Below are 22,985 nucleotides of genomic sequence, written 5' to 3'. Positions count from 1 at the left end.
AGGGGCGTGGTTTGGGGGCCGTAGTATCCAATGGCGAGGGCGTGGCTTCCCAAAGCGGCGCGGCTTGAGGGGGCGTGGCTTCCACTGAAGGGCGTGGCTTTCAATGAGGGGCGTGGTTTGGGGGTCGTAGTTCCCAATTGGGGGGCGTGGCTTCCCAAAGCGGCGCGGCTTGGGGGGCGTGGCTTTAGGGGGCGTGGCTTCCAATGAGGGGCGTGGTTTGGCCGCCGTAGTTCCCCATGGGGGGGCGTGGCTTCCCAAAGCGGCGCGGCTTGAGGAGGCGTGGCTTCCCCTGAGGGGCGTGGCTTCCCCTGAGGGGCGTGGCTTCCACTGAGGGGCGTGGTTTGGCTGCCGTAGTTCCCAATGGGGGGGGGCGTGGCTTCCCAAAGCGGCGCGGCTTGAGGGGGCGTGGCTTGAGGCGGGGGGGCGTGGCTTCCAGGGAGGGCGCGGCCTCTCCACCCCCCCTCCCCTCTCCGCCCATCACAGCGCAGCTCCGCGCTCCCATTGGATTTAAAGGAGGGGGGGGGTGGTTTCCATAGCAACCCCGGCGCATGCGCCTTTCCCTCCCCCCTTCGGTGGGCGTGTCCGCGCCGCCATCACGTGGTGCAGCCACCAATCAGCAGCGCCTCCCCCCCCTCCTTTCCCCGTAGACGCCATTTTGTGCGCGCGGCCCCGCCGCAGCCAATCAGCGAGCGCCGCGGGGGCGGGGACCAATCAGAGAGGGGCACCCCCCCCCCCGATCTGTGAGGGACCCCCCCCCCCCCCCTTCAGCCCCCCCCCCCCCCCCCCCCCCCCTCCCGGCGCCGCCATAGCGATCGCGATGGACCCGACCTGGGGTGGATTCATCTTCCAGGTCACCCCCGGGGCTCGGGACAACGGGGGGGGGAGGGGGGACAATGGGGGGGGTGGGGGGAGTGGGAGGGGTGGGGGGGAATGGGGGGAGTGGGGGGGAGTGGGGGGGGTGGGGGGGAATGGAGGGGATGGGGGGGAATGGGGGATACGGGGGGGTGGGGGGAGTGGGGACAATGGGGGCAATGGGGGGACTGGGGGGTAATGGGGGGACTGGGGGGGTGGGGACAGTGGGGGCAATGGGGACATTGGGGGGACTGGGAGCACTGGGAGGGACTGGGGGGACTGGGGGGGTGGGGACACTGGGGGTAATGGGAGAGACTGGGGGGACTGGGAGGGACTGGGGGGACTGGGGGGGTGGGGACAATGGGGGCAATGGGGGAACTGGGGGTAATGGGAGGGACTGGGGGGAATTGGGGACACTGGGGACACTGGGGGATGGGGACGGGGGGGCAATGGGAGAGACTGGGGGGGGATTGGGGATACTGGGGATACTGGGGATACTGGGGACAGTGGGGGCAATGGGAGAGACTGGGGGGGAATTGGGGGGACTGGGGACACTGGGGGGTGGGGACAATGGGGGCAATGGGGGGACTGGGGGTAATGGGAGGGACTGGGAGCACTGGGAGGGACTGGGGGGACTGGGGGGATGGGGACACTGGGGGGGTGGGGACAATGGGGGCAATGTGGGGACTGGGGGTAATGGGAGGGACTGGGGGGACTGGGAGGGACTGGGAGCACTGGGAGGGACTGGGGGGACTGGGAGGGACTGGGGACAGTGGGGGTAATGGGGACAGTGGGGGTAATGGGAGAGACTGGGGGGGAATTGGGGGGACTGGCGGCAATGGGGGGGTGGGGACAGTGGTGACAATGGGGGGGACTGGGAGGGACTGGGGGCAATGGGAGTAATGGGAGAGACTGGGGGACTGGGGACAGTGGGGGCAATGGGGACATTGGGGGTAATGGGAGGGACTGGGAGCACTGGGAGGGACTGGGGGGGTTTTGGGGTGGGGACAGTGGGGGTAATGGGAGGGACTGGGGGGACTGGGAGGGACTGGGGGGGTCTGGGAGCACTGGGGGTAATGGGGATGGTGGTGGCAGTGGGGACAATGGTGGGGTGGGGACAGTGGGGGCAATGGGGGGACTGGGAGTAATGGGAGGGACTGGGGGGACTGGGGATGACTGGGGATACTGGGGGGATGGGGACACTGGGGGGCAATTGGGGATACTGGGGACACTGGGAGGGACTGGGGACACTGGGGGCAATGGGGACAGTGGGGGGCAATTGGGGATACTGGGGATACTGGGGGGATGGGGACAGTGGTGGCAATGGGGACACTGGGGGTAATGGGAGAGACTGGGGGGGAATTGGGGGTACTGGGGACACTGGGGGATGGGGACAGGGGGGCAATGGGGGGACTGGGAGGGACTGGGGGGACTGGGGGAACTGGGAGGGGCTGGGGGGATGGGGACGGGGGGGCAATGGGGACACTGGGGGTAATGGGAGAGACTGGGGGGGAATTGGGGATACTGGGGACACTGGGGGATGGGGACAGTGGGGGCAATGGGGGGACTGGGGGGACTGGGGACAGTGGTGACAATAGGGACAGTGGGGGTAATGGGAGAGACTGGGGGGACTGGGGACACTGGGGCAATGGGGACAGTGGGGGGACTGGGGGGGAATTGGGGACACTGGGGGGATGGGGACAGTGGTGGCAATGGGGGGAGCTATGGGGACACTGGGAGAGACTGGGGGGACTGGGGACACTGGGGCAATGGGGGTGGTGACAATGGGGACACTGGGGGGACTGGGGACACTGGGACAATGGGGGTGGTGACAATGGGGACACTGGGGGGACTGGGGACACTGGGACAATGGGGGTGGTGACAATGGGGACACTGGGGGGATGGGGACACTGGGACAATGGGGGTGGGGACAATGGGGACACTGGGGGGACTGGGGACACTGGGGCAATGGGGGTGGGGACAATGGGGACACTGGGGGGACTGGGGACACTGGGGCAATGGGGGTGGGGACAATGGGGACACTGGGGGGATGGGGACACTGGGACAATGGGGGTGGGGACAATGGGGACACTGGGGGGACTGGGGACACTGGGACAATGGGGGTGGGGACAATGGGGACACTGGGGGGATGGGGACACTGGGACAATGGGGGTGGGGACAATGGGGACACTGGGGGGATGGGGACACTGGGGGGATGGGGACACTGGAACGATGGGGGTGGGGACACTGGGGACACTGGGGGGACTGGAGGGGATGGGAAGGACAGGGGGTCTGGGGTGGATGGGGACGGTGGTGACAATGGGGACACTGGGGATACTGGGGGGACTGGGACAGACACAGTGTCCCCATAGCTTCCGGTGTCCCCATAGCCCCCAATGTCCCCATAGCCCCCATTGCCCCCAGTGTCCCCATAGCCCCCAATGTCCCCAATGTCCCCATTGCCCCCAGTGTCCCCAATGTCCCCATTGGCTGCAGTGTCCCCATAGCTCCCAGTGTCCCCATAGCCCCCAGTGTCCCCATAGCCCCCAATGTCCCCATAGCCCCCAGTGTCCCCATAGCCCCCAGTGTCCCCATAACCCCCAGTGTCCCCATAACCCCCAGTGTCCCCATAGCTCCCAATGTCCCCATTGCCCCCAATGTCCCCAGTAGTCCTGGTGACCACATTGTCCCATTGCCCCCATAGCCCCCAATGCCCCCATTGCCCCCATTGCCCCCATTGCCCCCAATGTCCCCATTGCCCCCAGTGTCCCCATAGCCCCCAGTGCCCCCAGTGTCCCCATAGCTCCCATTGCCCTGATTGCTCCCAATGTCCCCATTGTCCCCATAGCCCCCAATGTCCCCATTGGCCCCATTGCCCCCATAGCTCCAATTGGCCCCGGTGTCCCCATCGCCCCCAGTGTCCCCATAGCTCCCAGTGTCCCCATAGCCCCCAATGTCCCCATTGCCCCCATTGGCCCCATTGCCCCCATAGCTCCAATTGACCCCGGTGTCCCCATTGCCCCCATTGTCCCCATAGCCCCCAGTGCCCCCATAGCCCCCACTGTCCCCACCCCCCCCCACATCCCCACCGCTCCACTAACCCCCCCTTTCCCCCCCACAGGCCGCCGCCGCCCCTCCCCCCCCCCCCGACCCCTCCCCCCTCCCCGTCGACCTCCTCCCCGTCCTCCCCCCCGCCCCCCCCTCCCCCTCCCCCACCCCCTCCCCCGCCCCCACCGTCGACGCCGCCGCCCTCAAACCCCCGCCGGGCCCTTCCCCTCCCCCACCCCCACCCCCACCCCCACCACCCCAACCCCCCGCCCAACCCCAACCCCCCACCACCCCCACCCCGGACCCCCCCCGCAAATCCAAATCCAAAGGCCCCCACGTCTGCGCCCTTTGCGCCAAGGAGTTCAAGAACGGCTACAACCTCCGACGCCACCAGGCCACCCACAAGGCCACCAACGTCCCCCAGGGGGCCGGCAACGCCGCCATGAAGATGCCAACCATGGTCCCCTTGAGCCTGTTGAGCGTCTCGGCCGCCGCCTTGGAGGGGACGGGGGCGGCGGGGGGAGGGAATAAAGGGGGACGCGGGAGGAAGAACCACGCGTGCGAGATGTGCGGGAAGGCGTTTCGGGACGTCTACCACCTGAAGAGGCACCAGTTGTCCCACTCGGACGAGAAGCCCCACCAGTGCCCCGTGTGCCAGCAGCGCTTCAAGCGTAAGGACAGGATGAGCCACCACGTGCGCTCGCACGACGGGGCCGTGCACAAGCCCTACGGGTGCAGCCACTGCGGGAAGAGCTTCTCCAGGTGGGTGGGGGCGGGGTGGGGTGGGGTGGGTGCGTTGGGGTGGGGTGGGTGCGTTGGGTTGGGTTGGGTTGGGTTGGGTTGGGTTGGATTGGGGTGGGTTGAGTTGGGTTGGATTGGGGTGGGTTGGGTTGAGTTGGTTTGGGTTGGGTGGGTTGGGTTGGGTTGGGTGCATTGGGGTGGGTTGAGTTGGGTTGGGTGCTTTGGGTTGAGTTGGGTTGAGTTGTATTGGGTGCGTTGGGTTGGGTGGAGTTGGGTTGGGTGCATTAGGTTGAGTTGCATTGACTTGGGTTGGGTGCATTGGGTTGAGTTGGGTTGGGTGCATTGGGTTGGGTTGGGTCGGGTTGAGTTGGGTTGGGTTGGGTGCATTGGGTTGGGTTGGGTTGGGTGCACTGGATTGAGTTGGGTTGAGTTGGGTTGGGTTGGGTGCATTGGGGTGGGTTGAGTTGGGTTGGGTGCATTGAGTTGGGTTGGGTTGCATTGAGTTGGGTTGGGTTGGGTGCATTGGGTTGGGTTGAGTTGAGTTGGATTGCGTTGGGTTGAGTTGGGTGCATTGGGTTGGGTTGGGTGCATTGGGTTGAGTTGCATTGGGTCGGGTTGAGTTGGGTTGGGTTGGGTGCACTGGGGTGGGTTGAGTTGGGTTGGGTGCATTGGGTTGAGTTGGGTTGGGTGCATTGGGTTAAGTTGCATTGGGTCGGGTTGAGTTGGGTTGGGTTGGGTTGAGTTGGATTGGGTGCGTTGGGTTGGGTTGGGTGCATTGGGTTGGGTTGAGTTGGGTTGGGTGCACTGGGTTGAGTTGGGTTGAGTTGGGTGCATTGGGTTGAGTTGCATTGGGTTGAGTTGGGTTGAGTTGTATTGGGTGCGTTGGGTTGGGTGCATTGGGTTGAGTTGGGTTGGGTGCATTGGGTTGAGTTGGGTTGGGTGTATTGGGTTGAGTTGGGTTGGGTGCATTAGGTTGAGTTGCATTGAGTTGGGTTGGGTTGGGTGCATTGGGTTGGGTTGAGTTGGGTTGGGTTGGGTTGGGTGCATTGGGATGGGTTGGGTTGGGTGCATTGAGTTGGGTTGAGTTGGGTGCATTGGGTTGAGTTGCATTGGGTTGAGTTGGGTTGAGTTGTATTGGGTTGGGTTGAGTTGGGTTGGGTTGAGTTGGGTGCACTGGGGTGGGTTGAGTTGGGTTGGGTGCATTGGGTTGGGTTGGGTGCATTGGGATGGGTTGGGTTGGGTGCATTGAGTTGGGTTGAGTTGGGTGCATTGGGGTGGGTTGGGTGCATTGGGTTGAGTTGCATTGGGTTGAGTTGGGTTGAGTTGTATTGGGTGCATTGGGTTGGGTTGAGTTGGGTTGAGTTGGGTTGGGTTGGGTTGAGTTGTATTGGGTGCGTTGGGTTGGGTGCATTGGGTTGGGTTGAGTTGGGTTGGGTTGAGTTGGGTTGGGTTGAGTTGGGTGCATTGGGGTGGGTTGGGTTGGGTTGGGTTGGGTTGAGTTGAGTTGGGTTGAGTTCGGTTGGGTGCATTGGGTTGGCATACTGGCCATACTGGTCATACTGGTCATACTGGCCATACTGGTCATACTGGTCATACTGGCCATACTGGCCATACTGGTCATACTGGCCATACTGGTCATACTGGTCATACTGGCCATACTGGTCATACTGGCCATACTGGTCATACTGGTCATACTGGTCATACTGGCCATACTGGCCATACTGGCCATACTGGTCATACTGGTCATACTGGTCATACTGGTTATACTGGTGATACTGGTCATACTGGCCATACTGGTTATACTGGTCATACTGGTCATACTGGTCATACTGGTCATACTGGTCATACTGGCCATACTGGTCATACTGGTCATACTGGCCATACTGGTCATACTGGTCATACTGGTCATACTGGCCATACTGGTCATACTGGTCATACTGGCCATACTGGCCATACTGGCCATACTGGTCATACTGGTCATACTGGCCATACTGGTCATACTGGTCATACTGGCCATACTGGCCATACTGGTCATACTGGCCATACTGGTCATACTGGTCATACTGGTCATACTGGCCATACTGGCCATACTGGCCATACTGGCCATACTGGTCATACTGGTCATACTGGCCATACTGGTCATACTGGCCATACTGGTCATACTGGTCATACTGACCATACTGGTCATACTGGCCATACTGGCCATACTGGGCATACTGGTCATACTGGCCATACTGGTCATACTGACCATACTGGTCATACTGGTCATACTGACCATACTGGTCATACTGGCCATACTGGCCATACTGGTCATACTGGTCATACTGGCCATACTGGTCATACTGGCCATACTGGCCATACTGGTCATACTGGTCATACTGGTCATACTGGCCATACTGGCCATACTGGTCATACTGGCCATACTGGCCATACTGGTCATACTGGTCATACTGGTCATACTGGTCATACTGGTCATACTGGCCATACTGGCCATACTGGTCATACTGGTCATACTGGTCATACTGGCCATACTGGCCATACTGGCCATACTGGTCATACTGGCCATACTGGTCATACTGGTCATACTGGTCATACTGGCCATACTGGTCCTACTGGTCATACTGGTCATACTGGTCATACTGGCCATACTGGTCCTACTGGTCATACTGGTCACACTGGTCATACTGGTCATACTGGCCATACTGGCCATACTGGTCATACTGGTCATACTGGCCATACTGGTCATACTGGCCATACTGGCCATACTGGTCATACTGGTCACACTGGTCATACTGGTCATACTGGCCATACTGGCCATACTGGCCATACTGGCCATACTGGTCATACTGGTGATACTGGTGATACTGGTGATACTGGTTATACTGGTCATACTGGTCATACTGGCCATACTGGCCATACTGGCCATACTGGCCATACTGGTCATACTGGTCCCCGATGACGTCACCGCCCTCTCCCCTCCCCCGCAGGCCCGACCACCTCAACAGCCACGTCCGGCAGGTCCATTCCACCGAGCGGCCCTTCAAGTGCGAGGTACCGCCCCATAGATCCGCCCCATAGATCCGCCCCATAGATCCGCCCCATAGATCCCGCCCCATAGATCCCGCCCCATAGATCCTGCCCGCGACGTCAAAATCCCGCCCCAAAACGCCCCAAAATGAGCCCAAATTGCCCCAAAACGAGCCCATATTGCTCTCTGTGCCCCATAGATCCGCCCCATAGCTCCGCCCCATAGATCCGCCCCATAGATCCTGCCCGCGACGTCAAAATCCCGCCCCAAAATGAGCCCAAATTGCCCCCAAATGAGCCCATTTTGCCCCAAAATGAGCCCATATTGCTCCCTCTGCCCCATAGATCGGCCCCATAGATCTGCCCCATAGATCCCGCCCCATAGATCCTGCCCGCGACGTCAAAATCCCGCCCCAAAACGCCCCAAAATGAGCCCAAATTGCCCCAAAATGAGCCCATTTTGCTCCCTCTGCCCCATAGATCCTGCCCCATAGATCCCGCCCCATAGATCCTGCCCGCGACGTCAAAATCCCGCCCCAAAATGAGCCCAAATTGCCCCCAAATAAGCCCAAATTGACCCAAAATGAGCCCATATTGCTCTCTGTGCCCCATAGATCCGCCCCATAGCTCCGCCCCATAGATCCCGCCCCATAGATCCTACCCGCGACGTCAAAATCCCGCCCCAAAATGAGCCCAAATTGCCCCCAAATGAGCCCAAATTGCCCCAAAATGAGCCCATATTGCTTCCTCTGCCCCATAGATCCGCCCCATAGATCCGCCCCATAGATCCCGCCCCATAGATCCTGCCCGCGACGTCAAAATCCCGCCCCAAAATGAGCCCAAATTGCCCCCAAATAAGCCCAAATTGCCCCAAAATGAGCCCATATTGCTTCCTCTGCCCCATAGATCGGCCCCATAGATCCGCCCCATAGATCCTGCCCCATAGATCCTGCCCGCGACGTCAAAATCCCGCCCCAAAATGAGCCCAAATTGCCCCCAAATAAGCCCAAATTGACCCAAAATGAGCCCATATTGCTCCCTCTGCCCCATAGATCCGCCCCATAGATCCGCCCCATAGATCCCGCCCCATAGATCCTGCCCGCGACGTCAAAATCCCGCCCCAAAACGCCCCAAAATGAGCCCATTTTGCCCCAAAATGAGCCCATATTGCTCCCTCTGCCCCATAGATCCGCCCCATAGATCCGCCCCATAGATCCCGCCCCATAGATCCTGCCCGCGACGTCAAAATCCCGCCCCAAAACGCCCCAAAATGAGCCCAAAACGCCCCAAAATGAGCCCAAATTGCCCCAAAATGAGCCCATATTGCTCTCTGTGCCCCATAGATCCGCCCCATAGCTCCGCCCCATAGATCCCACCCCATAGATCCTGCCCGCGACGTCAAAATCCCGCCCCAAAATGAGCCCAAATTGCCCCCAAATGAGCCCATTTTGCCCCAAAATGAGCCCATTTTGCTCCCTGTGCCCCATAGCTCTGCCCCATAGCTCCACCCCATAGATCCTGCCCCACATCTTGCCCCATAGATCCCCAGTTTCCCACCCATTTCCCACCCCAAATCGCACCCAAAACCACCCCAAAATGGCCCCAAATCCCCCCCATTTCTCCCCCAATCGGCCCCATTTTCACTCCAACTGCCCCATAGATCCCACCCCATAGATCCCGCCCCACATCCCGCCCCATAGATCCCACTTCATCACCCATTTCCCACCCATTTCCCACCCCAAATTGCCCCCAAATCTCCCCCATTTCTCCCCCAATCGCCCCCATTTTCTCACCGTGTGCCCCCCATGCCCAGCCCCATAGATTGTGCCCCATAGATCCCACTTCATCACCCATTTCCCACCCATTTCCCACCCCAAATCGCATCCAAAACCACCCCAAAATGGGCCCAAATCCCCCCCATTTCTCCCCTGATCGCCCCCATTTTCTCACCCCACACCCCCCACACCCAGCCCCATAGATCCTGCCCCATAGACCCCACTTCATCACCCATTTCCCACCCATTTCCCACCCATTTCCCACCCCAAAATGCCCCCAAATCCCCCCCATTTCTCCCCCGATCTCCCCCATTTTCTCACCCCACACCCCCCACATTGCGCCCCACACCCTGCCCCACATCTCTGCCCCATAGATCCCCACCTTCCCACCCATTTCCCACCCATTTCCCACCCCAAATTGCCCCCAAATCCCCCCCATTTCTCCCCCAATCGCCCCCATTTTCTCACCCCACACCCCCCACACCCAGCCCCATAGATCCTGCCCCATAGATCCCCACCTTCCCACCCATTTCCCACCCATTTCCCACCCCAAATCGCACCCAAAACCACCCCAAAATGGCCCCAAATCCCCCCCATTTCTCCCCCGATCTCCCCCATTTTTGCACCCCACACCCCCCACATTGCGCCCCACACCCTGCCCCATAGATCCTGCCCCATAGATCCCACTTCATCACCCATTTCCCACCCATTTCCCACCCCAAATCGCCCCCAAATCCCCCCCATTTCTCCCCCAATTGGCCCCATTTTCACTCCAACTGCCCCATAGATCCCGCCCCACATCCTGCCCCATAGATCCCACTTCATCACCCATTTCCCACCCATTTCCCACCCCAAATCGCATCCAAAACCACCCCAAAATGGCCCCAAATCCCCCCCATTTCTCCCCCGATCTCCCCCATTTTTGCACCCCACACCCCCCACATTGCGCCCCACATCCCACCCCACATCCCGCCCCATAGATCCCAGTTCATCACCCATTTCCCACCCATTTCCCACCCCAAAATGCCCCCAAATCCCCCCCATTTCTTCCCTGATCTCCCCCATTTTCGCACCCCACACCCCCCACATTGCGCCCCACACCCTGCCCCATAGATCCCGCCCCACATCCCCATTTTTGGTGTCATTTCACACCCCAAATCGGCACCAAATTGGCCCCAAATCTCGGCCGTTTCTGCCCCGATCTCCCCCATTTTCGCACCGTGTGCCCCCCACACCCTGCCCCACACATCGCCCCACACATTGCCCCCCATGTGCAGACGTGCGAGGCGGCGTTCGCCACCAAGGACCGGCTGCGCGCCCACGCCGTGCGGCACGAGGAGAAGGTCCCGTGCCACGTGTGCGGGAAACTGCTCAGCGCCGCCTACGTCGGCGACCACGTCAAGGGGCACGCGGCCCCGCACCACTGCGAGCTCTGCAGCAAAGGTGGGATCTGTGGGGCGGGATGTGTGGGGCGATGTGTGGGGCGCAATGTGGGGGGCGCACGGTGCGAAAATGGGGGAGATCGGGGGAGAAATGGGGGGGATTTGGGGGCGATTTGGGGTGGGAAATGGGTGGGAAATGGGTGGGAAATGGGCAGGAGATCGACATCACAGACAGGAGCTATGGGGCAGGATCTATGGGGCAGTTGGAGTGAAAATGGGGGCGATTGGGGGAGAAATGGGGGGGATTTGGGGGCGTTTTGGGTGCGATTTGGGGTGGGAAATGGGTGGGAAATGGGTGGGAAGGTGGGGATCTATGGGGCACAATCTATGGGGCAGGGGGTGGGGGGTGTGGGGTGCGAAAATGGGGGAGATCGGGGGAGAAATGGGGGGGATTTGGGGGCGATTTGGGGTGGGAAATGGGTGGGAAGGTGGGGATCTATGGGGCACAATGTGGGTCACAATGTGGGGGGCACACGGTGCGAAAATGGGGGAGATTGGGGGAGAAATGGGGGGGATTTGGGGCCATTTTGGGGTGGTTTTGGGTGTGATTTGGGGTGGGAAATGGGTGGGAAATAGGTGGGGAGGTGGGGATCTATGGGGCAGAGATGTGGGGCAGGGTGTGGGGCGCAATGTGGGGGGTGTGGGGTGCGAAAATGGGGGAGATCGGGGGAGAAATGGGGGGGATTTGGGGGCGATTTGGGTCAATTTGGGGTGGGAAATGGGCGGGAAATTGACGTCACAGACAGGAGCTATGGGGCAGGAGCTATGGGGCAGTTGGAGTGAAAATGGGGGAGATCGGGGGAGAAATGGGGGGGATTTGGGGCCATTTTGGGGTGGTTTTGGGTGCGATTTGGGGTGGGAAATGGGTGGGGAGGTGGGGATCTATGGGGCAGAGATGTGGGGCAGGGTGTGGGGTGCGAAAATGGGGGCGATTGGGGGAGAAATGGGGGGGATTTGGGGCCATTTTGGGGTGGTTTTGGGTGCGATTTGGGGTGGGAAATGGGTGATGAAGTGGGATCTGTGGGGCGGGATGTGGGGTGGGATGTGGGGCAGGGTGTGGGGCGCAATGTGAGGGGTGTGGGGTGTGAAAATGGGGGAGATCGGGGGAGAAATGGGGGGGATTTGGGGGCGTTTTGGGGGTGATTTGGGGTGGGAAATGGGTGGGAAATGGGTGGGAAGGTGGGGATCTATGGGGCACAATGTGGGGCGCAATGTGGGGGGCACATGGTGTGAAAATGGGGGCGATCGGGGGAGAAATGGGGGGATTTGGGGGCGTTTTGGGGTGGGAAATGGGTGGGAAATGGGTGGGGAGGTGGGGATGTGGGGCGGGATCTATGGGGTACAATGTGGGGCAGGATGTGGGGCGCAATGTGGGGGGCACACGGTGCAAAAATGGGGGCGATCAGGGCAGAAACGGCCGAGATTTGGGGTGGGAAATGGGTGATGAAGTGGGATCTATGGGGCGGGATGTGGGGTGGGATGTGGGGCAGGGTGTGGGGCGCAATGTGGGGGGCACATGGTGTGAAAATGGGGGAGATTGGGGGAGAAATGGGGGCGATTTGGGGGCGATTTGGGGTGGGAAATGGGCGGGAAATGGGTGATGAAGTGGGGTCTATGGGGCGGGATGTGGGGTGGGATGTGGGGCAGGGTGTGGGGCGCAATGTGGGGGGTGTGGGGTGCAAAAATGGGGGAGATTGGGGGAGAAATGGGGGGGATTTGGGGGCGATTTGGGGTGGGAAATGGGTGGGGAGGTGGGGATGTGGGGCGGGATCTATGGGGCAGGGTGTGGGGCGCAATGTGGGGGGTGTGGGGTGCGAAAATGGGGGAGATCAGGGGAGAAATGGGGGGGATTTGGGGGCGTTTTGGGGTGGTTTTGGGTGCGATTTGGGGTGGGAAATGAGTGATGAAGTGGGATCTATGGGGCAGGATCTATGGGGCAGGGTGTGGGGCGCAATGTGGGGGATACATGGTGTGAAAATGGGGGAGATTGGGGCAGAAATGGGGGGGATTTGGGGGCGTTTTGGGGTGGGAAATGGGTGGGAAATGGGTGGGAAGGTGGGGATCTATGGGGCAGGGTGTGGGGCAGGGTGTGGGGCACAATGTGGGGGGTGTGGGGTGCGAAAATGGGGGCAATTGGGGGAGAAATGGGGGGGATTTGGGGGCGATTTGGGGTGGGAAATGGGTGATGAAGTGGGATCTATGGGGCAGGATATGGGGTGGGATGTGGGGCAGGGTGTGGGGCGCAATGTGGGGGGTGTGGGGTGCGAAAATGGGGGCGATCGGGGGAGAAATGGGGGGGATTTGGGGCCATTTGGGTCGATTTGGGGTGGGCAATGGGCAGGAGATCGACGACACAGACAGGAGCTATGGGGCGGGAGCTATGGGGTGGGATCTATGGGGCAGTTGGAGTGAAAATGGGGGCGATTGGGGGACAAATGGGGGGGATTTGGGGGCGTTTTGGGGTGGGAAATGGGTGGGAAGGTGGGGATCTATGGGGCAGGATCTATGGGGCTGGGTGTGGGGTGCAATGTGGGGGGTGTGGGGTGCGAAAATGGGGGAGATCAGGGGAGAAATGGGGGGGATTTGGGGCCACTTTGGGGTGGTTTTGGGTGCGATTTGGGGTGGGAAATGGGTGGGGAGGTGGGGATCTATGGGGCACAATCTATGGGGCAGGGGGTGGGGGGCACACGGTGTGAAAATGGGGGCGATTGGGGGAGAAATGGGGGGGATTTGGGGGCGATTTGGGGGCGATTTGGGGTGGGAAATGGGTGAGAAGGTGGGGATCTATGGGGCGGGATGTGGGGCAGGGTGTGGGGTGCGAAAATGGGGGCGATTGGGGGAGAAATGGGGGGGATTTGGGGGCGTTTTGGGGTGGGAAATGGGTGGGAAATGGGTGATGAAGTGGGATCTATGGGGCGGGATGTGGGGCGGGATCTATGGGGCAGGATGTGGGGCGCAATGTGGGGGGTGTGGGGTGCGAAAATGGGGGAGATTGGGGGAGAAATGGGGGGGATTTGGGGCCATTTTGGGGTGGTTTTGGGGGCGATTTGGGGTGGGAAATGGGTGGGAAGGTGGGGATCTATGGGGCACAATCTATGGGGCAGGGGGTGGGGGGCACACGGTGCGAAAATGGGGGCGATTGGGGGAGAAATGTGGGGGATTTGGGGGCGATTTGGGGTGGGAAATGGGTGGGAAATGGGTGATGAAGTGGGGTCTATGGGGCAGGATCTATGGGGCAGGGTGTGGGGCGCAATGTGGGGGGTGTGGGGTGCGAAAATGGGGGCGATTGGGGCAGAAATGGGGGGGATTTGGGGGCGATTTGGGGTGGGAAATGGGTGGGGAGGTGGGGATGTGGGGTGGGATCTATGGGTCAGATCTATGGGGCAGCCCCACAGATCCATGGGTCAGATCCATGGGCCAGATCTATGGGTCAGATCTATGGGTCAGGTCTATGGGTTGGATCTATAGGGTGGATCTATGGATCTATGGGGTGGATCTGTGGGTCTATGGGGTGGATCTATGGGGTGGATCTATGGATCTATGGGGTGGATCTATGGGGTGGATCTATGGATCTATGGGTTGGATCTGTGGGTCAGGTCTATGGGTCTATGGGGTGGATCTATGGGTCTATGGGTTGGATCTGTGGGGTGGATCTATGGATCTATGGGTCAGATCCGTGGGTCAGACCCATGGGTCAGGTCTATGGGCTGGATCTATGGGTCAGATCTATGGGGTGGATCTATGGGGTGGATCTATGGGGTGGATCTATGGATCTATGGGTCGGCTCTATGGGGTGGATCTCTGGATCCATGGGGTGGATCCATGGGGTGGATCCATGGGGTGGATCTATGGGGTGGATCTATGGGGTGGATCTCTGGATCTATGGGTCGGATCCATGGGGTGGATCTCTGGATCTATGGGTCGGATCTATGGGGTGGATCTATGGGGTGGATCTATGGGTCAGATCCGTGGGTCAGACCCATGGGTCAGGTCTATGGGCTGGATCTATGGGTCGGATCCATGGGGTGGATCTGTGGATCTATGGGGTGGATCCATGGGGCACCCCCAGCCCCCCGGTGACCCCCCCTCCCCTCCCCTCCCCTCCCCCTCCCCCCCAGGCGGTTCCTGCCCCCTGGCGCCCCCGGGCGGCCCCTCCCCCGCTGTGCCCGCGCTGCCCCTGGAGGGGGCGCCCTGGTGAAGGGGGAGGGGCGGGGGGCGGGGGGCGGGGCTTGGACGGCGGCGGGGGGTGGGCGGGGTCGGGAGGGGGCGGGGCTTCCGTGGAGGCTCCGCCCCCCGGGCGGTGGAGGGGGGGGGAATGGGGGGGAGGGGCCTTTTGTATCAATGGGGGAATAAAAGGCAAGAGGCGCCCGAGGCTCCGCCCACTGGGGGGGAGGGGCCTGGAGGGGGCGGGGCTTCAAGGGGGTGGGGTCTAAATGGAGGGATAAGGGGGGTGGGGGGGTCTAAAGGGGGTGGGGTCTAAATGGGGCGTGGCCTAAGGGGGTGGGGCTTAAAGGGGGTGGAGTCTAAATGGGTGTGGCCTACATGGGCGTGGCCCGAGGGGGTGGGGCTTAAAGGGGGAGGGGTCTAAGGGTGGAGCTTAAAGAGGGAGGGGTCTAAATGGGGCGTGGCCTACGGGGGTGGGGCTTAAAGGGGCGGGGCCAGGAGTGGGTGGAGACCAAAGGCGTTGGGGCCTAAGGGGGGTGGAGCTTAAAGGGGGTGGGGTCTAAATGGGGTGTGGCCTAAGGGGTGGGGCTCGAAGGGTGGGGTCTGAAGGGGGCGGGGCTTCAGGGGGCGGAGTCAAAAGGGGGCGGGGTCTGAACGTCGATTTTATTCCCCAAATGGGTCCCTGGGGGTCACGGGGGGGGGTCAAAGGTCACTTGGGTTGTCAATCAATCACGTGGGTCACTTGGGCTGTCAATCAATGGCCACTTGGGGGTCACATGGGGTCACTTGGGTTGTCAATCATTCTTGCTCCAGGGTCACATGGGGTCACTTGGGCTGTCAATCATCGCCACTCCGGGGTCACATGGGGTCATGAGGTCCCAGGGGTCACTTGGGTTGTCAATCAACGGCCAATCGGGGGTCACGTGAGGTCCCAGGGGTCACATGGGGTCACTCCAGTTGTCAATCATCCTTGCTCCGGGGTCACGTGGGGTCACATGGGGTCACTTGGGCTGTCAATCATCCTTGCTCCGGGGTCACGTGGGGTCACATGGGGTCACTTGGGCTGTCAATCATCCTTGCTCCGGGGTCACGTGGGGTCACATGGGGTCACTTGGGCTGTCAATCATCCTTGCTCCGGGGTCACGTGGGCTCCCAGGGGTCACATGGGGTCACTTGGGTTGTCAATCAATGGCCACTCAGGGGTCACATGGGGTCACTTGGGCTGTCAATCATCCTTGCTCTGGGGTCACGTGGGCTCCCAGGGGTCACATGGGGTCACTTGGGTTGTCAATCATCGCCACTCAGAAGTCACATGGGATCCCTCGGGCTGTCAATCATCGCCACTCCGGGGGTCAGGCGGGGTCAGAGGTCAGAGGTCACTCGGGGATGTCAATCACCAGCTCGTCGTCCCCGTCCAGGGCGTCGTCCCCGCTCCCCTCCCCCCCCGGCCCCTCCCCCCCCCTCGGCTCAGCAGCCGCCGGGGGAGGGCACCGGGCAGCGGGGGAGGGGCCGGGGGGAGGGGGAACGGGGGCGCGGGGGGGGGCTGGGGGGACATAAGGGACCCGTAAGTGACCATAGACCCACACATTGACCCATAAGTGACCCCCCCAGACCCACACGTCGACCCATAGGTGACCCATAAGTGATCCCCGACCCACACATTCACCCGCAAGTGACCCCCCCAGACCCACACGTTGACCCATAAGTGACCCCAGACCCACACATTGACCCATAAGTGACCCCAGACCCACACATTGACCCATAAGTGACCCATAAGTGACCCTCCCAGACCCATAAGTGACCCCCGACCCACACACTGACCCATAAGTGACCCATAAGTGACCCTCCCAGACCCCCCAGACCCACACCTTGACCCATAAGTGACCCCCGACCCACACATTGACCCACAAGTGACCCTCTCAGACCCATAACTGACCCTCCCAGACCCATAAGTGATCCCATGGACCCACACATTGACCCATAAGTGACCCCCCCAGACCCACACGTTGACCCATAAGTGACCCTCCCAGACCCATAAGTGACCACAAACCCACACATTGACCCATAAGTGACCCACAAGTGACCCTCCCAGACCCATAAGTGACCCCCCCCCCAGACCCACACGTTGACCCATAAGTGACCCATAAGTGACCCTCCAGACCCATAAGTGACCCCCGACCCACACATTGACCCATAAGTGACCCACAAGTGACCCTCCCAGACCCATAAGTGACCCCCCAGACCCACACACTGACCCATAAGTGACCCACAAGTGACCCTCCCAGACCCCCGAGCCCCACACATCGACCCCCAAGTGCCCCATAACTCCCCCCCAACCCCACATATTGACCCCCCCCCCAGCCCCCCAAGTGCCCCCTGGCCCCATAGAGGACCCCAGCCCCCCTGTGCCCCACACCGCCCCATAGCGCCCCATAGCACCCCATAGCGCCCCATAGCGCCCCATAGCACCCCATAGTGCCCCATAGCACCCCATAGCGCCCCATAGCGCCCCCCGGACCTGCAGGCGCCTGTTGGAGCTTCGGCTGCGCCGGGCGGGGCCGGGGGGGCGGGGCCTGGGGGGGCGAGGCCCGTCGGGCGGGGCCAGCAGCTCATTGGGCAATGGGCTGAAGGGGGGCGTGGTCACCTGGAAAGGGCATGGGGGGGGTGGGGTCAGCAGAGGACACGCCCCCCAGCTCCCATTGGATGGAGAGGGTGGGGGGGAGACCACGCCCCCCTGAGCTGGGATTGGTTGGGGGTAAAGGGGGCGGAGTCACATGGGAATGGGGAGGGTCCAGACCACACCCCCCTTGCTGGGATTGGTTGGGGGGTAAATGGGGCGGAGCCACATGGGAAATGGGAGGGGGAAGAGGGTCCAGGCCACGCCCCCTTGCTGGGATTGGTTGGGGGGTAAAGGGGGCGGAGCTGCAGGGGAATGGGGGGGAAGGGGGTGCAGGCCACACCCCCTTGCTGGGATTGGTTGGGGGTAAAGGGGGCGGAGCCGCATGGGAAATGGGAGGGGGAAGGGGGTCCAGGCCACGCCCCCTCGCTGGGATTGGTTGGGGGTAAAGGGGGCGGAGCCGCATGGGAAATGGGAGGGGGAAGGGGGTGCAGGCCACGCCCCCTCATTGGGATTGGTTGGGGGTAAAGGGGGCGGAGCCGCATGGGAAATGGGAGGGGGAAGGGGGTCCACGCCACGCCCCCTCATTGGGATTGGTTGGGGGTAAAGGGGGCGGAGCCGCATGGGAAATGGGAGGGGGAAGGGGTCCAGGCCACGCCCCCAAGCTGCAATTGGTCGGGGGGTACAAGGGGGTGGGGCCACAATCACTCACCATATATGGAGTGGGCGGGGCCTGGAAGGCAGATGTGGGGGGGGAGGGGCTGCGCTTCCTGTGGGGGGAAATGGGCGGGGTCGGGGGGGGCGGGGCCATCTTGGAGCCACGCCCACCACCCTGGCGGCCATATTGGATACTGAGGGCGGCCATATTGGATTCTGGTGGCCATATTGGAACCCCGCCCATGACCCCGGCAGCCATATTGGATACTGAGGGCGGCCATATTGGATTCTGGCGGCCATCTTGGAGCCCCGCCCACCACTCTGGCGGCCATATTGGATACTCGAGGCGGCCATATTGGAACCCCGCCCATGACCTTGGCGGCCATATTGGATACTGAAGGCGGCCATATTGGATGATGGCAGCCATATTGAAACCCGGCCCATGACCCTGGCGGCCATATTGGATACTAGAGACGGCCATATTGGATTCTGGCAGCCATCTTGAAACCCCGCCCATGACCTTGGCGGCCATATTGGATACTGAAGGCGGCCATATTGGATGATGGCGGCCATCTTGGAACCCCTCCCATGACCCCAGCGGCCATATTGGATGTTGGGGGTGGCCATATTGGAGCCCCACCCACCACCCCGGCAGCCATATTGGATGCTGAGGGCGGCCATATTGGATGCTGGCGGCCATATTGGAACCCCACCCATGACTTTGGCAGCCATATTGGATGCTGGGGGCGGCCATGTTGAACCCTGGCGGCCATCTTGGAACCCCTCCCACACCCCCGGCAGCCATCTTGGATGCTGGCAGCGGCCATCTTGGCCCCGCCCCCACCTCTTCCCGCCGTCGCTGCCCTTGTTCCCGTCCCCGTCGCTGTCGGACGTCGCCGTGGCCTCCGAATCTATGGGGGGAGGAGCCAATGGGGACCCAATGACCAACCCCCCGTGACCCACAGCGACCCACAAGTGTCTTCCCCAGCCCCACAACTGCCCCACGGTGACCCCCAATTGACCCATAACTGCCCCATAGTGACCCATATCTGCCCCATAGTGAACCCCAAGTGCCCCCCAGCCCCATAAGTGCCTGAAATTGACCCCAAATTGCCCCATAGCGACCCCCCCCACTTCCCCATAGTGACCCCCAAGTGGCCCCAAAATGCCCCATAACTGCCCCATAGCGACCCCCAAGTCCCCCCCAGCCCCATAAGTGCCTGAAATCCACCCATAGCTGCCTCATAGTGACCCCCCCAGTGCCCCATATTAACCCCCAACTTCCCCATATTGGCCCCAAACTGACCCATAACTGCCCCATAGCGACCCATAGCGACCCCCAAGTCCCCCCCAGCCCCATAAGTGCCTGAAATCGACCCCAAATTGCCCCATAGGGACCCCCCCAGTGCCCCACGTTGAACCCCAACTTCCCCATAGTGACCCCAAACTGACCCATAAGTGCCCCATAGCTGCCCCATAGTGACCCCCAAGTGCCCCCCCCAGCCCCATAAGTGCCCCCCCTCCCCCTTACCTGTGGTCTCGTCATCCACGTTCTCATAGAGCAGCAACCGGTCCAGCAAATAACTGGGGGGGAAAGGGGGTGTGAGGGACCCAGGCGTCCGGGAGGGACCCAGGAGTTCGGGAGGGACCCAGGAGTTCGGGGAGGGACCCAGGAGTTCGGGGGGGACACAGGAGTTCGGGAGGGACCCAGGAGTGCCCCAGGGGACCCAGGAGTTCGGGGGGGACCCAGGAGTTCGGGAGGGACCCAGGAGTGCGGGAGGGACCCAGGAGTTCAGGAGGGACCCAGGAGTTCGGGGAGGGACCCAGGAGTTCGGGAGGGACCCAGGAGTGCCCCAAGGGACCCAGGAGTTCGGGGGGGACCCAGGAGTTCGGGGGGGGACCCAGGAGTTCGGGGAGGGACCCAGGAGTTCGGGAGGGACCCAGGAGTTTGGGGAGGGACCCAGGAGTTCGGGGAGGGACCCAGGAGTTTGGGAGGGACCCAGGAGTGCCCCAAGGGACCCAGGAGTGCGGGGAGGGACCCAGGAGTGCCCCAAGGGACCCAGGAGTTCTGAGGGACCCAGGAGTTCGGGAGGGACCCAGGAGTTCGGGGAGGGACCCAGGAGTTCGGGAGGGACCCAGGAGTTCGGGGAGGGACCCAGGAGTTCGGGGGGGACCCAGGAGTGCCCCAAGGGACCCAGGAGTGCCCCAGGGGACCCAGGAGTGCGGGGCGGGTGCATTTTGGGCTGATTTTCTGGGGTTTCGGGACCTTTTGTCGCGCGAGACCTTGAGCAGTTTGCGCTGGGCCCTGCGGAGCTCGTCCTGGAAGCATTCCTGCTCCTTTCGGGGCGAAAAACGGCGATTTTGGGCAAAACGGGAGGAAAAACGCCCAGAAACGACCCCAAAAACCCCAATTTCACCCCCAAAATCCCCATTTTAGGCCCAACAAGCCCCAATTTCACCCCCAAAAATCCCCAATTTCACCCCAAAAAACCCCAATTTCACCCCAAAAATCCCCATTTTAGGCCCAACAAGCCCCAATTTCACCCCCAAAAACCCCAATTTCACCCCAAAAAACCCAAATTTCACCCCCAAAAATCCCCAATTTCACCCCAAAAATCCCCAATTTCACCCCCAAAAACCCCAATTTCACCCCCAAAAAACCCCAATTTCACCCCAAAAATCCCCAATTCCACCCCAAAAAACCCAAATTTCACCCCCAAAAATCCCCAATTTCACCCCAAAAATCCCCAATTTCACCCCCAAAAACCCCAATTTCACCCCCAAAAAACCCCAATTTCACCCCAAAAATCCCCAATTTCACCCCCAAAAACCCCAATTTCACCCCCAAAATCCCCAATTTCACCCCAAAAATCCCCATTTTAGGCCCCAAAAACCCCAATTTCACCCCAAAAATCCCCATTTTAGGCCCAAAAAGCCCCAATTTCACCCCCAAAAACCCCAATTTCACCCCCAAAATCCCCAATTTCACCCCAAAAAAACCCAATTTCACCCCCAAAAATCCCCAATTTCACCCCAAAATCCCCAATTTCACCCCAAAAACCCCAATTTCACCCCCAAAATCCCCAATTTCACCCCAAAAATCCCCATTTTAGGCCCCAAAAACCCCAATTTCACCCCAAAAATCCCCATTTTAGGCCCAAAAAGCCCCAATTTCACCCCCAAAAACCCCAATTTCACCCCCAAAATCCCCAATTTCACCCCAAAAACCCCAATTTCACCCCAAAAACCCCAATTTCACCCCCAAAAATCCCCATTTTAGGCCCCAAAAACCCCAATTTCACCCCAAAAATCCCCATTTTAGGCCCAAAAAACCCCAATTTCACCCCCCAAAACCCCAATTTCACCCCCAAAAACCCCAATTTCACCCCAAAAAACCCCAATTTCACCCCCAAAAACCCCAATTTCACCCCCAAAACCCCAATTTCACCCCAAAAACCCCAATTTCACCCCAAAATCTCAATTCCAGGCCCCAAAATGCTCCATTTCAGACCCAAAAAGGCCCAATTTTGACCCAAAAGCCACCAAATTTGATCCAAAAAGACCCAATTTAGGCCTCAAATTCCCCATTTTAGGCCCAAAAGTCCCCATTTTAGGCCCCAAAATCCCCAATTTTGCCACAAAATTCCCCATTTTAGGCCCCAAAAATCCCCATTTTAGGCCCCAAAGTCACAATTTTAGGACCCAAAATCCCCACTTTAGGCCCCAAAATCCCCAATTTCAGGCCCCAAATTCACAATTTTAAGCCCAAAAATCCCCATTTTAGGCCCCAAAATCCCCAATTTCAGACCCAAAAGTCACAATGGGTCCAGTTCTGGGTCTATGGGGCCACTTATGGGGCCACTTATGGGTCCATGGGTCCATTTATGGGTCTATGGGGCCACTTATGGGGCCACTTATGGGTCTATGGGGCCACTTATGGGCCTAAGGGTCCACTTATGGGGCCACTTATGGGGCCACTTACGAGTCTAAGGGTCCATTTATGGGTCTATGGGGCCACTTATGGGGCCACTTATGGGTCTATGGGGTAGGTTCTGGGTCTAAAGATCCACTTATGGGGCCATTTATGGGTCTATGGGTCCAGTTCTGGGTCCATGGGTCCACTTATGGGTCTATGGGGCCACTTATGGGGCCACTTATGGGTCCATGGGTCCACTTATGGGTCTATGGGGCCACTTATGGGTCCATTTATGAGTCTATGGGGCCACTTATGGGTCTATGGGGCCACTTATGTATCTATGGGGCCACTTATGTATCTATGGGGCCACTTATGGGTCTATGGGGCCACGTATGGCTCCACTTATGGGTCAGAACCCCCAATGCCCCCATCCCCCCCCGCACTCTGGGTTCCCCCCCACCCCTCCCCCAAGCCCCCCCTCCCCCCCCTTTCCCGCCCTTTCCCTCACGTAGAGCAGCAGCTTGAGGCGCCGCTTGAGGGCCCGGTAGCGCCGTTTGTAGCCCCCGCCGTCCACCTCGCCCGCCCCGTTCATGGCCGCACTTCCGGCTCCTTCACGGAAGTGCCGGGAGCCCCCCCCGCTTCATCCCCATTGGTTCAGCGCCGCCGCTCCCCCCCCTACTCCCTCCCTATTGGCTCAGGGCGCCGCGCGTCCCGCACGCTCGGTTCCCATTGGTTCAGCGGCGCCG

The 22,985-nt window shown here is 60.6% G+C and overlaps 2 protein-coding genes across 2 annotated transcripts; one reads left to right on the top strand and one right to left on the bottom strand.

The window, feature by feature from the left end:
• Positions 1-802: 802 nt before the first annotated feature.
• On the top strand, positions 803-15,138 carry MAZ (MYC associated zinc finger protein). The gene is made up of 5 exons (XM_071801377.1): positions 803-850; positions 3,974-4,662; positions 7,629-7,692; positions 10,721-10,886; positions 15,004-15,138. Exons 1-5 carry the CDS (start codon positions 818-820, stop codon positions 15,081-15,083), a joined length of 1,032 nt encoding a protein of 343 aa, XP_071657478.1. The 5' UTR covers positions 803-817; the 3' UTR covers positions 15,084-15,138.
• A 646-nt stretch (positions 15,139-15,784) lies between these two features.
• On the bottom strand, positions 15,785-22,858 carry INO80E (INO80 complex subunit E). The gene is given in 8 exon segments (XM_065859533.2): positions 15,785-16,517; positions 16,520-16,592; positions 17,568-17,693; positions 18,379-18,436; positions 19,168-19,234; positions 19,855-19,907; positions 20,590-20,660; positions 22,748-22,858. Coding segments are annotated over 8 exon segments (624 nt in total). The 5' UTR covers positions 22,832-22,858; the 3' UTR covers positions 15,785-16,425.
• Between the last annotated feature and the right edge of the window lie 127 nt (positions 22,859-22,985).

Source organism: Patagioenas fasciata, chromosome 37 (assembly GCF_037038585.1).
Source record: "Patagioenas fasciata isolate bPatFas1 chromosome 37, bPatFas1.hap1, whole genome shotgun sequence".
NCBI lineage: Eukaryota > Metazoa > Chordata > Aves > Columbiformes > Columbidae > Patagioenas > Patagioenas fasciata.
This window is presented reverse-complemented; position numbering and strand designations above follow the sequence as displayed.

What these genes read in the sequence shown, in the direction of transcription:
- MAZ (XM_071801377.1), top strand. Translation starts at nt 818, where the DNA reads ATGGACCCGACCTGGGGTGGATTCATCTTCCAG. An exon ending in TGCGGGAAGAGCTTCTCCAG is followed by an intron (nt 4,663 to 7,628) that starts GTGGGTGGGGGC and finishes CCTCCCCCGCAG; the next exon opens with GCCCGACCACCTCAACAGCC. An exon ending in AGCGGCCCTTCAAGTGCGAG is followed by an intron (nt 7,693 to 10,720) that starts GTACCGCCCCAT and finishes CCCCATGTGCAG; the next exon opens with ACGTGCGAGGCGGCGTTCGC.